General features: G+C 40.2%; 1 protein-coding gene across 1 annotated transcript in view; it reads right to left on the bottom strand.

Annotated features, from left to right (window-relative positions):
* The window catches only part of LOC122745965 (maestro heat-like repeat family member 5), a 173,650-nt gene that overhangs the window by 108,173 nt on the left and 51,986 nt on the right, over positions 1 to 13,491 (bottom strand). The window contains 2 exon segments of the mRNA XM_043991432.1: positions 4,087 to 4,179; positions 11,692 to 11,840. Coding sequence (XP_043847367.1) covers positions 4,087 to 4,179; positions 11,692 to 11,840 — 242 coding nt within the window.

Raw genomic sequence — 13,491 nt, 5'->3', positions numbered from 1 at the left:
ACATTAAGTGAGACAACACATAAATAACTATATATAAAACATATGCAAAACAAATAAAAAATAATGGTTTCAGTGAATGGCACCAGTAACTGGGGCATAAGTCTTCAGATAAAAGGGAACCTTTCAGCAAAGTTTTGTTTTCCTTTAGCATTACTAATATTCTTTGCTTCTCTTCTAGATTATCCTTTAGGTCTATGTATTTCCTTTCTCATTCAGTTATTTTTCCCTTGTTTCTTTGACAAGATTTTCCACTGTGGACTCAAGTTTTTCTACTGTGCCAATGATATCTGTTCTTCAGGACATAAATTCTGTTTTCAGAATTCTTATCTCTCTTTAAACCACTTAAGGATATCCTCCTGTGGTTCCATGCCCTCTTGGGAATCCACAGAGTCCTCTGTCTCATTATGTGTTGATTCATTTTCCTTTGTCTGGAAATATTTATTCATGGATGCCTGGAATAATTGAACTGATATGGAGGTAATATTCCCTAGTGTTATTAATATCTCTTCTGGTGGTTACTCAAGGTCTTAAATGATTTTGCTTGCTCCTGAGATGTTTCTTTGGAAAGTTTAGTTTCCTTCCCTTGTATCCCTCTATTACTCACTTTCTGACTCCTTCCTCATTCATTGTGGCTTCCCTGGAAGCTGGAATTCAAGGCTGTCTCAGTCTTCTTTCTTGATGGGTAATTCATGTTTCACTGGCCTATGTCAGCCCTAAGTCCCCAGGTAATTTCTTAAGGGATAAAACTGATGCCCAGTGGATGCAAGTTTCCTTTTCCTTAGGCTTAGTGGAGCACTACATACTCCCAGTTATGCCCTGGTTTTCTCCTTCAGTTTTATAGATGAGCTCCTTTGCATCACAGAACATTGTTGAATTGCAGGCCCAGACAGATGAAACTTCTGTCTTCTGATGGGGGGGGGGGGATAAATGTGAGCAAAATTAAGTTCTATTGCAAGTCTATAAGCCTTCGTCTCATCTTGTTCAGTCCTGTCAGCAAGTGGTATCTAGTAGGAGAGAAGGTATTAATTGAGTGCAATAGATGTTGGGAATTAGCTTTCTCTGCTGATAGTTCATTGGGTTGTTACCTCCTTAGGGTTCTTGATGTCATAGCCTTGGAGACATAAAATATTGCATTATCTCTTGCACATAGTTCTTGTTCTGGAGAGGTTTGAGAGGTTGTGAAAATTGAAGAAAGTGTCTAATTCTTCATCTTGTTTGATCATGTGACCCAAAATTGAACAGAGTATTGAAGGAAACAAGGGATTCTAAGACACAAAAGTGACAAGGGAATGCATTTCAAGCAGGGAAGACAACCACTGCAAAGGTACAGAGACAAAATATGGGGTGTTGAATGTGAGGAACAGCAAGAAGGCCAGTTGGCCCAGGACATAGATTGTAAGAAGGTAAGTAATGGATAATACGATTAGAAAACCAAGTTAAGAAGAGTTTTAAAAGGCAAACAGCTTATCCAATAGAGAGCTATTGAAGTTTACAAACTAGAGGAGTGACACAGTTAGATATGTGCTTTAAGAATATCATTCTAGGGGAAGCTAGGTGGCACAGTGGATAAAGCACCAGTCCTGGATTCAGGAAGACCTGAGTTCAAATCCGACCTCAGACACTTGACACTTACTAGCTGTGTGACCCTGGGCAAATCACTTAACCCCAATTGCCTTACCAAAAAAAAAAGAATATCATTCTGGCAGCTCTGTGTGATACAGATTAGAGTGAGACTAGACCTGAGGCAGGAAAGCTAATTAGGAATCTATTTCAATACTCCAGATGAGAGATGAGGAAGACCTAAACTAGGATACCTATCATGTGAGTAGAGAAAGGAATCAGATGCGACATCTGTCATGGAGGAAGAAACTACATTTGACAAGTGACCAGAAATGTGGAATGAGGGACAGTGAGAAGTCAAGGAATATGCCAAGATTGTGAGCCTGTGTGACCAGAAGAATGCTGGTGCCCTTAAGCAAAAGAGGGAACTACAGAGGAGGTTTGGGGAAAATGAAAATTAGTTTAGTTTTGGAATATGTTATGTTTGAGATGTCTATGGGACATCCAGTTTGAAATATCTAATATGCAATTGAAGATTTTATTTATTTATTTATTTATTTTGGTTTGGGCAATGAGGGTTAAATGACTTGCCCAAGGTCACACAGCTAGTAAGTGTCAAGTGTCTGAGGCTGGATTTGAACTCAGGTCCTCCTGAATCCAGGGCCAGTGCTCTATCCACTGCACCACCTAGCTGCCCGCACAATTGAAGATTAACAGGAAGTCAGGAAAGGAATTAGTGCTGTGTATATAGATTTGGGAGTCCTCTGCCTAGACATGATCTTTAAATGGGAGCAAATGAAGTCACTGATAGAGCGGACACATAAAGAAAAGATAAAAATGGCCTAGGACAAAGCCTTGGGAAGCACCCAGACAGGGGGCATGATATGAAGGATAAGCTAGCAAAGGATATCAATGACTAGTCAGGCAGGTTGAAGATCCAAGGGAAGCTAGTTCCATGATGACACAGAGAAGAAAAAAATGTATATAAGAAATAAAGATATAGTTTCAGAGAAATCTGGAAAGATTTGTATAAACTGATGCAAAGTGAAATGAGCAGAACCAGAACAATTTATACTGCAACATCAATGCTGTAAAAATGAATAATTCTGAAAGACTTAAGAATTTGTGAACTGTGGGGTCACAACGCCAGATGGTGTCATGTAACTGAATGTGGGAGTTGCAAAAAAATTGGCAACAGCAAAAGTTTATGTTTACCTATTTTATATACCTATATACCTGGGGTTGCATAAAAAATTTCTCATGTGAAAAAGGTTCACTAATGAGAAAAGTTTAAGAAGCCCCAAAGACTGATGGAGAGAACATAATCTACTTCATGACAGAGACAGGTTGTTCTAATATGTAGAATAAATGCGTTTTTGGATGCGGCCAATGTGGACATTTGTTTTGTTTGGTAATGCTTATATGATTCAAGCTTTCTTTCTTTCTTCATTACTTCCTTTCTTTTTCTTTCTTCCTTCCTTTTCCTCTTTCTTTATTTTTCTACCTTTCTTTCCCTCTTCTTTTTTCTTCCTTTCTTCCTCCTTCCTTCCTTTCCCGCTTTCTTTCTTTTTTTCTTCTTTCTTGTGAATAAGGAGAGGTAGGAAGGAGAAAAAAATAAATGCAGGAAAAGGAGAGAAAGAGCAGGGATGTTCAACAAAGCCAAACACTGCAGATAGTTTGAAAAGGTAGACTAAGAAAAGGCCATCAAGAGGTCATGGGTAATCATTCACATACATAGGAGTAATAATCAACAATTATGTAGGGCTCCAGATTTGTATAGTGTTTTCCTCTCAACAATCCTGTGAGGTAGCAAGTGTATGTATTATTATAATTATTTTATTTTTGCGGGGCAATGAGGGTTAAGTGACTTGCCCAGGGTCACACAACTAGAATGTGTCAAGTGTCTGAGGCCAAATTTGAACTCAGGTCTTCCTGAATTCAGGGCCGGTGTTCTATCCACTGCACCACCTAGCTGCCCAAGTGTATGTATTATTATCTCCATTTTTAATCTGGGGAAACTGAGGCTCAGAGAAGTTAGTCTGACTTGCCCCAAGAGTTGTGATCTCGGGCCTTCGGACTTTAAGATAATGTTGCTTCTCTTCCTGTCTATGTGTTTTTCCTCACCTGATTTTGCCCGTCTACAATGTTTTTTCATCTCCCCTTTGTTTATCAAAATCCACCTAACCTTCACAGTCCTGCTTCCTTTTCCCCAAGAAGCTTTCCTGGGCTTTACCTGCTCTCAATGACCCCCTGTCTTTATCATTTTTATAACACTTACAATCCGTGCCCCATCATAATAATGTCCCACATTTTATTCTTCTTTCCTTGTTTTTCTGTGTCTTTTATCTCCCTAGATAAACTGGTAGTTTCCCGAAGTTAGGACTCAGGCCTTCTTCTTTTTCATGCTCTCTCCCTAAGCTCCTTGGCCTTAAAGACTCCCCATTTCCTAACACAGGGTCAGGGCCCACACATATAGGAGACTCTCAATACTTGATGGCTGCTTAGGCCTCCAACCTTTCCACTTACCTTGTCCAGGGAATGTGTAGATTCTGTCACTGTGGAAATGAGATCCTGGAGATAGGTGTCAAGAATCCCTAATGAGATGAACTCACATTCCACCTGTGGGCCAAGCACATGCCTAATAATAATAACAACAACAGTAACAACAATAACTAGCATTTATATAGCTCCAGTACTATATGGCACTTGAAAATGGCTTTATGCATGTCATTTGAGTCTTACAATAACCTTGAGAAGTAGGTGCTATTATTATTCCGGTTTTACATATGAGGAAAAAGAAGCTGAGAGGTGTTAACTGACTTGTCCAGAGTCACATGGCTAGTTTGTGCCTTCCTGGGTTTGGTGCTGTATCCATGATGCCACCTAGCTACCCAATGCATCACTTTAGTCCCCAAGAACTATAGGTATGAGACTGGAAAGGGACCTGAAAGAGATGTCATCTGGCCCAATCTCCATAATTTTTAAGGGAGAAGAAAGTGAGATCCAGAAAAGAGAAGTCATTTGCCCCAAAGTCATAGATATGCCAGGACCAGGATTCTGATTCCAAGTCATCAAAGTTATCATACCCTATACACCCACCCTCATGATCCCTATTCAGTTCCAAGAGATAACTAAGTCCCTGCTAGCCCAGATAAACCATTATCTACCTTATGACTACTGATTCCCTGTGCTTTTATCCTCATATACTCAGAAAGATTGCTAACACACTTGATGGCAAGATCCTAAAAGATATTGATGGGCAAGAACATCAGGCTGAATTTAATAAGGATGAATGTAAAGTCTTACGTTTGGATCCAAAATATCAACTTCAAGAGTAGAAGATAAGAGAGGAATGTTTAGATAGGAGCTTTAGTGGGCTACAAGTTCAACACAAGTCAATAGTGTGATATGGCAATGAAAAGAGTTAATGCAATCTTGATCTGAATCAAGAAATGTATTGCTTATAGTGGACCCTGCAAGACCACATTTCAGAGAATAGAATTTTTGAGTTAGAAATATTATCTAATTCAGGGCTTCTTAAACCTTTTCCACTTGTGAACCATTTTTCCCAAGAACTTTTTATGCAGCACTGGGTATATAGGTATATAAAATAGGTATACATAACCTTTTACTGTTGCCAAATTTTTTAGACCCCCACATTCAATTACGTGATTCCATATGGGATCGCCATCCAGAGTTTAAGAGGTTTTGTAGTCCAACCTATTCCTAAAAAAAATAAATCTCATTAAAACACCCTCCTCCAGACACTCCCCTGTATATCAATCTCTTTACCAAACCATAGCATACAGTATTGATCCTGATATTCCATTTGTGGTATGAGCAGGGCAAAGTATAGCAGAACTCCCACCTCCTTATCCTGGGAAATTATTCTTATCCTTCAGTCCAAAATCACAGTTGTTCTTTTCACCACCACATCATACTGTTAGCTTATATAGTCACCCAAAACAAACCAAAAACTTCACTTCATTAGATGGCATCACAGAGGGAATGAATCTGTCCAACTTAGCAAGGCTGCTCCATGAATGATAATCACAAACTATGCTGCTAGATGCAGACTCATAAGTCTTTCCACCTTGACCTAACCTACCTTGTCTTTCACTGGCTTAGCCTTCAAAAACTCAGGGTCAACACTATACCATAATTAGAAGTGAGAGGACTTTAGTAAAGGACTGAGAAGAGCATGGTTTAGAGGGGAAAGCACTGACTGTCAATCAGTCTTGGCTCTACCACTTACCAGCTGAGTGATCTTGGGTAAGTCCCTTAAGTTCTCAACCCCAATTTCTTCATCTGTGAAATGGGAACAATAATATTGTACTACTTACAGCATAATGCTTTATTGAAAAAAATAATTTGTATATCTTAATGAGCTTTATACATTACTATTATCAACTATAAAATGAGACTAATAATATGTTATTTCCATGAAGGTAAAGGGTTAGATTAGACAGCCTTCTGAGGTCCTTTCCTCCTTTATTTTGTGAAATGACTGAAGATTATCCCTTCAAGGATTAGCCACACAGTGACTTCACTTTGTGAATATAGATAATTGAGCTCTCTTACCCTAAAACTGCTTTATTTTTAAATTTTCTATGCATCTCATTTATTTATTTGTTAATTTTTGTTTGTTTGTTTTCCATATATCATATTCTTCCTTATCTGCAAACATTCTATTTGGCACCAAGAGAAGGAACTACTGTCTCACTTTTGGTTTTGCATTTCTAGTGCCTAACATCTGGGGGGTGGAGTGTCTAGAGCTTTATTTCATTGGTGATTAGACCTCCCATTGTGAAGACTCCTTCTACCAAAGCAAACTAGCCACCTTCCTGCAATCTATAGTCTTATAGAGTGGCATGAGGAACTAAAAGTTTAAGGGATTTGCCCAAGGTCACATAGCCAGTGTGCATCAGATGTGATCCTTAAACCTAGTTCTTCTTGAATCTAAAGCCTAGTTGAAGGCCAACTCTCTAGCCACTACCCTACATTGTCTTTCATCTGGTATGTAGAAGGAACATAATAAATGCTTGTTACTTGATTCAGTTGTCCTCTGCAGATGGAGTCAAGCACCATCTTAGGCTGAAAGAGCCCCACAATCAAATCAGAATTTTCAAATTGGAAGGAACCTTAGAAGTCATCTAGTTGTACAATCTCATCATTTTACAGATGACAGAATGGAGGCCTGGACTAGGAGAAATGACATACCTAAGGTGACACAAGCAGTAAATAGGAGAGATGGCATTCAAATCCAACTCTCTAAGCTCCTTCCTCTATACTATGCTCTGTCCTTATTCACCTCTCTGAGACAAACCACTGAGTTATCCTTCTGTTTAGCTACAACTTATTTGTCTCCTGAGTTTATTTATAGCAAGGATGTCAATATGGCTATGGCTCAGTTCCTACAGTTATTATCAACTTGTTAGTCACTGGACAAAGATGATACATCAGCTGTTGGTACAGTCTAAAAATGGTGGGGTAGACACCTGGGTTCTCTTTACCACCATTCTACCAGTCATTTTATAAGTAGCTAGAGGGTCATTTTGACTTCATGGTCACGAAGGCCAAAAAATTAATTGTTGTTTAGTCACGTGCAACTCTTTATCACTCCATGGACTATATCATGACAATATTATCCATGGGTTTTCTTGGCAATGACACTGGAGTGGTTTGCCATTTCCTTCTCCAGAGGCAAATAGAGGTAAAGTAAATCGCCCAGGGTCACACAGCTAGTAAGTGCCTGAGGCCAGATCTGAACTCAGGTTTTCCTGATTCTAGACTTAACACTCTATCCACCAAGGCATTTAGCTGCTTCATAAAAATTCATTACCTAGCTGTTAAGTTCTCATGATGAACTAGACATCTCAAAGAGTTGGCAGGCTGTCACTGGTTCTATATTTAAGCCTGCTTAAACCTGACAGAGACCTAACCATGGGTGCTTCACAAGGCTCTGTCCTGGACTCTCTTGTCTTTTCTTGCTATACTTGATGATCTCATCAGTTCCCATGGATTTAATTATCATCTCTAATTAATTACCATCCCTAATTAGATTCTCACATCTAACTTTGCTGCCCCAAATTCTTTACTGACCTCAAATTTTATATTTCCAACTGCTTTTCAAATATCAGGATGTACAATAGACATCTTAAACTCAATGTGTCCCAAACAAAAATCATTATCTTTTACCCTAACTACTCCCCTTTGGGGTATCTAGGTGACACAGTGGCTAGAGTTCCAGGGCTAGAGTTAGGAAAACCTAAGTTCAAATTCAACCTCAGACACTTACTAGCGGTTTTACCCTGGGCGAATCACTTAAACCTGTTTGCAGTACTTTCCTCATCTGTAAAATGAGCTGGAGAAGGAAATAGTAAACCATTCCAGTATCTTTATCAAGAAAACCCCAAATTGGGTCATGAAGAGTTGGATATGACTAAACAATAAAACCTTCTCTCACCTCCTACCTTCCCTATTCCTGTAGAAGAGAATACCATCCTCCCAGTGCCTCGGGCTCACAACCTAGGACTCATCCTGGACTCCTCACTGTCTCTCATTCTGACCCCCCCAGTCCAATCTATTGCCAAAGCCTGTGGATTTTTCCTGTGTGACATGCCTTGAATACTCCCCTTTCTTTTCTCTGACCCTACCACCCCTCTGGCGCAGGCCCTCATCATCTCATGGCTAATTATTAAGATACCCTGCTGGCAGGTATGCCTGCCTTAAGTCTCCAATCCATCCTCCATTTAGCCACTAAAGTGATTTTCCTAAAACGCAAGTCTGATGTTTCCCCACCCCCACCCCATCCAATAAACTCCAGTGGTGTCCCAGAGCCTCCAGGATCAAATACAAAATCCTCCCTTTGATGTTCACAGCCTTCATAACCGACCCCCCTCCTCCCTTTCCAGTTTTCTCACGTTTGATTCCTTGACACACATTCTTCAATCCAGTCGCACTGACCTCCTGGCTATTTCATAAATAAGACACTCCATCTATTAGCTCCAGGAATTTTTCTCTGACTGTCCCCCCAGACCAAGAATGTTGTCCCTTCTCACCTCTGTCTCCTGACTTCCTTTAAGCCTCAGTTAAAATCCCATCTTATATAGAAAGCCTTTCTAAGCTCTTCTTAACCCCAGTGCCTCCTCTCTCTTGTTTCCTATTTGTCCTGCATATAGCTTGTTTACACCTATTTCTTTGATTGTTGTCTCCCTCATTAGACTCTGAACTCCTTCGGGATAGGGACTGGTTTGCTGTTTTGTTTGTTTTTCTGTTTACATCATAGGTGTTTAATAAATGTTTAATGACTAACTGACTGGTGATGTTTGCCCCTTGTTTTCAGAGGACTGTTGACATCATGAGCTGATGTCTTGACTTGTATATAAATTGTATTCAAGGGAGGCAGAGTTAGTCAAGTCATCAGCCTCACTCTCTCTTCCAAAGTCATCAAAGTCCAGTGGCAAGACAAAAGTCAGGACAACTATCAATGCCCTGGGAAACAGTGAATGATCTTGGCAACTTTGATATCTGACCAACCTCTAAGTGCTCCACAGTGCCTGCTTCAGCTGTCTTCATGGCCGTCGGAACAAATTGTGTTCATCTACCCATTCTACAGAGGGAAGTCTTCATATGCTTTGGATAGACACCCCCCTAACTCATTAGAGTGTTTGAGGCCTTTCAGTTGCCCTCAACCCGGTTTACCAGGGTGTGGCCACTGCACATGCTACAGCTTCTTAGAGTCACAGATGATAGTTGAGTGCCAGGTGGACACCAAAGATGGATGAGCAGCCCTGAAAAAGGTTTCACAAGCCCTCATACAGAGGTGCTAGTCCTCCTTAAACACCCCATTTGCCCTGAGTGACTGACTAACAGAGTCTACAATCAGCTACTGGCATAGCCTTTAAGAATTTAGGGTCATTACCATAACAATAACATCAATATTTATCATTTATAAAGTGCTTTAAAGCCTACTATGAGCTTTTTGGAAAAATAACTTCATTGGATCCTGCAGAGTAGTACAGATATTACTGTTTCCATTTTGCACATGAGGAAATTGAGACTCAGAAAGGTTCAGTGATTTGCTCAGGATCACACAGTTGAAAAATGTCAAGGTCAAGAATTCAACCCAGAAAGCTGCCGAAGATAACCCTTCTACATGGGCCAAGGAGAATGGACTGACTGTGAGCTTACAGGGAGTATGCCAAAATGAAATAAAGAATGTCCTCTCTCAGTTGTGTCAAATCTGGTCGTATCTTAGTTCTCCCTAGGAGCTAGGGACAGATCATTGAAAAGGGAAGAAACAGGGTGGATCATCTGAAATACTGAATTTGTATACACAACTTATGACCAGATTTAGTGCTAGAAGGAAACAGAGAGATCATCTTGTCCAAACCCTTTGATTTTTTAGATTAGGAAACTGGGTTCCGCAGAGGGGAAAGGCCTTTCACAAGGTCACATAGCTGCCAAGGCCTAGAATTCAAAGCTCCCCATTCCTAATTACAGACAAGATTTAAAAGAATCAGTAGAAGGAAGGCAGGACCTAGGTTCCTTTTCTCTCCCCTTTGGCTGGCTTTGCCCTAGAAATTTTCTCCTTTTTTTGTTTGTTTTTTGTTTTTTTGGTGAGGCAATTGGGGTTAAGTGATTTGCCCAGGGTCACACAGCTAGTAAATGTTGTCTGAGTCCGGATTTGAACTCAGGACCTCCTGACTCCAGGGCCGGTGCTCTATCCACTGCACCATCTAGCTGCCCTGTAATTTTCTCTTTTCATAAAGAGTACTCAAAATATTTTTTTAAAGTGCTGATTAAAGCAAACCTGGGGAGTTATAGAATTTAAAAAGGGTTAGCTCTATGATGGATTGTTGACATGATGCTTCTCCATTAGGTTAAACAACATGCCTCTTGGGAGACAAAGTGCTATGCAAATATTGTTAATTTGCTAGGAGATCTTGGAAAGTGATTTAATCTTTCTCTGATTCAGTTTCCTCATCTGTAAAAGAAGGAGAATAGAGTAGGTACTCTCTAAGGTCCTTTCCTGTGTGGAGACTATATAATCCAACTCCTAACTAAGCTATTGACTGAATGGGTAACCTAGAACAAGTATTTACCTTCTCTGAGCCTTCAACTCTTAATGTGTAAAATGAGGGGATTGGACCAAATGAACTCTGAAGACCTTTCAGGAATAACATTCTTTTCTTTCATCTGATCTCCCAATAGCAGGTGCCCTAGAGGGGGGCTTACCTGACCTGGCATTCCACCTTACCCTCTACTCATCGGCCTGTTTATGTTACTTAGCAACCAATATTGTTCAGTATTTTAATGAATGTTGTACTGAGAGACTGGGCCAGTTGTACTTGACCCTGGAGGGTAGCACTATGAGCAGCCATGGAAACAGCAGAGGCAGATTGTGATCCAATGTAATAATCTAAGGTATACCCAATGAAACAAGGCCTCAAGGGGGCTATGATTTTATAGGAAGCCTCTCCCAGCCACCATCATCAGAAAGGCTTTCACATCCAGGCTTGTTCCTCATCACTGGAGGATTTTAGGCAGAAGTGGGATGACTTCTTATTAGGGATTTTAGAAACCAGATTCATGCTTTGGGTAAGAATTAAACTAGATGCTTCCTGAGCTCCCAGAAATCCCTGGCATTCTAGGATTCTAGGGGCAGCTAAGTGGTACAGAGGATAGAGTGCTGAATCTGGAGTCAGGGAGAACCAAACTGGAATCCCACCTCAGGTACTAAGCTGTGTGATCTCAGGCAAGTCATTTAACCTCTACCTGCTCTGGTTTCCTCCTCTACAAAAAAAGGGATGATAATAGCATCTACCTCCTAGAGCTGAAGATCAAATGAGATAATATTTGAAAAGTACTTTTGCAAAACTTAAAGAATTACATAAATGCTCTCCATGGCTATTATTGTATAACAATGAAAATGCAGAGAAAAACTACAACATAGTACAAGAAAGTTTTGGTAGGTAAGACCTGAGGTCATATCCAGCCTCAGACTTCCTTGGATAAGCCTGGGATACATGAATATGCTGAAGAAGAAAGTTCAGGGAAGGGAGGTTAGGGTTGGGGGAAGGCAGCTAAGGAGGTTAGTCAGACCAACCCAAGTCATATTTATCCTACCTCCAGATAATCTGTTAGGTAATGCCGGATAGACTCCAGCACCAAGCTCTTCTCACTATATGTCATTGATTGAATTTTAGAGACCAGTAAGTGCTCCCGGGAGGGCTCGGAACTCAACAGATTTTCAAAGGATGATTTGGTATCCAGTTCTGAAGCAGAAAAACAATTATAATAGCAATGATAATAGTTCATATAATTTAAAGCTAAAAGGAGCTTTTTGTGGAATATTTAATTCAATCCCTTCATTTTACAGAATAAAAAAATTGAAGCCCAGGAGGTAGATATAACTCACTCAAATGTACACAACTGACAAGTGTTAAATTGAATATTCCAAGCTTTGGCTTCCAACTAAAAATCCATTACATTTCCCCTACTACACCATTACTACCAATTCAAAAATTTTTATTAAGTACATCCTGTGTTAAAGGGCATCCACACAGTCCTACTCTGATGCCACATCATGTTGGATGGAGATGATCCTAGGCTCTAGAAAGTGATTCTACCATTCTGATTCTACAAAGTTTTGAATCTAGCCCCAGTAATAAACCAAGTCATTCTCCAAGGACAAACCTAGCTCATTATAGAGAGGCATATCACTAGCAGCTTGGCCATCCAATGATGAAATTTTTTAATCATGGCAATTCACAAAGCAATTAAAAATGACCCACAGTTGTGTGAAGTTCCTCCATGTTCTCTAGTGATGGTGTCAGAGTGGCAGAAAAAACAACAGAAAGTGATGAGAATCACACTGGTTGAAGCCTTTCAAAAAGCTTCACTTTGACTGTTAGTACCCTACAAGTGAGATCCTTGCCTAGTGAGGAATGGGTGGATATACTGGTAAAGGAGCTGAATGCTATCAATCTTGACACTCTTGCTATAAATGAAACCAGAAAGGGATAAAAAGTGGCATCTAAAAGGAAGGGTAGCTCACAGTTACTTCTTGGAGAAGCAAATAAAGGAGTTGGTGGCTTGGGTTATTGTACACTCAAGAACTATAAGAAATGTTATTTCCTGGGACGCTTGGTAATGGCATATTGCACTACTCATGTTACATATTTGTAAAACCACTGTCAGGAAAATAATTGCACCAGCATCTGTTCCTTAAGATGAAAGAGTAGAAAAATTCTATAAAGGACTTAAAACACTCCAAATCAAGTCATTACATACACTTGGTAACTTCAGTAAAGAGGGAAAAAGTGAGGAGGATGAGAAGAAATATATGGGAAAGTTGTTGTTGGTCATTTTTTTTGAAGAGGACCAGTGACATCACAGGGTGATGCCTTGACTTGTGTGTGAACTGGATTAAAGTGAGGCAGAGTTATACAAGCTCACTTTCTCTCCCAGAGTCATTAAAGACCAACAGCAAGACAAAATCCAAGATAACTAGTAATGACTCGGAATGCATTGGATGCCGTGACATTTTCAATGCCTGACTGAGCTCTAAGCAATCCACAATGCCTACTGCAACTGCCTTCATGGCCATTGGAAGAAATTGTGCTCACCTACCCATTCTGCTGGGGGAAGTCTTCACATACCTGGGGAAGACATCCCTCTAACTCACCTATTGAGACCAGTTAGTTGCCCTTAACCTGGTTTATCCCATCTGCTGAGATTATTTTACTGTGCTGCAGCTGCTGCACATACTACAGCTTGTGGGAGCCACAGGTCAGAGTTGGGTGAAAGATGGACACCAAAGGTGGATGAGCAGCCCTAAAAAGGGCTCAACAAGTCCTCACGCCAAAGGGAAAGATGATAAAAGGGTGGGAAAATTCTTGAACCTTATTAATGCTTGGAAAGGTA

This window comes from Dromiciops gliroides, chromosome 1 (genome assembly GCF_019393635.1).
Source record: "Dromiciops gliroides isolate mDroGli1 chromosome 1, mDroGli1.pri, whole genome shotgun sequence".
In the NCBI taxonomy this organism is placed as follows: Eukaryota; Metazoa; Chordata; class Mammalia; order Microbiotheria; family Microbiotheriidae; genus Dromiciops; species Dromiciops gliroides.
This window is presented reverse-complemented; position numbering and strand designations above follow the sequence as displayed.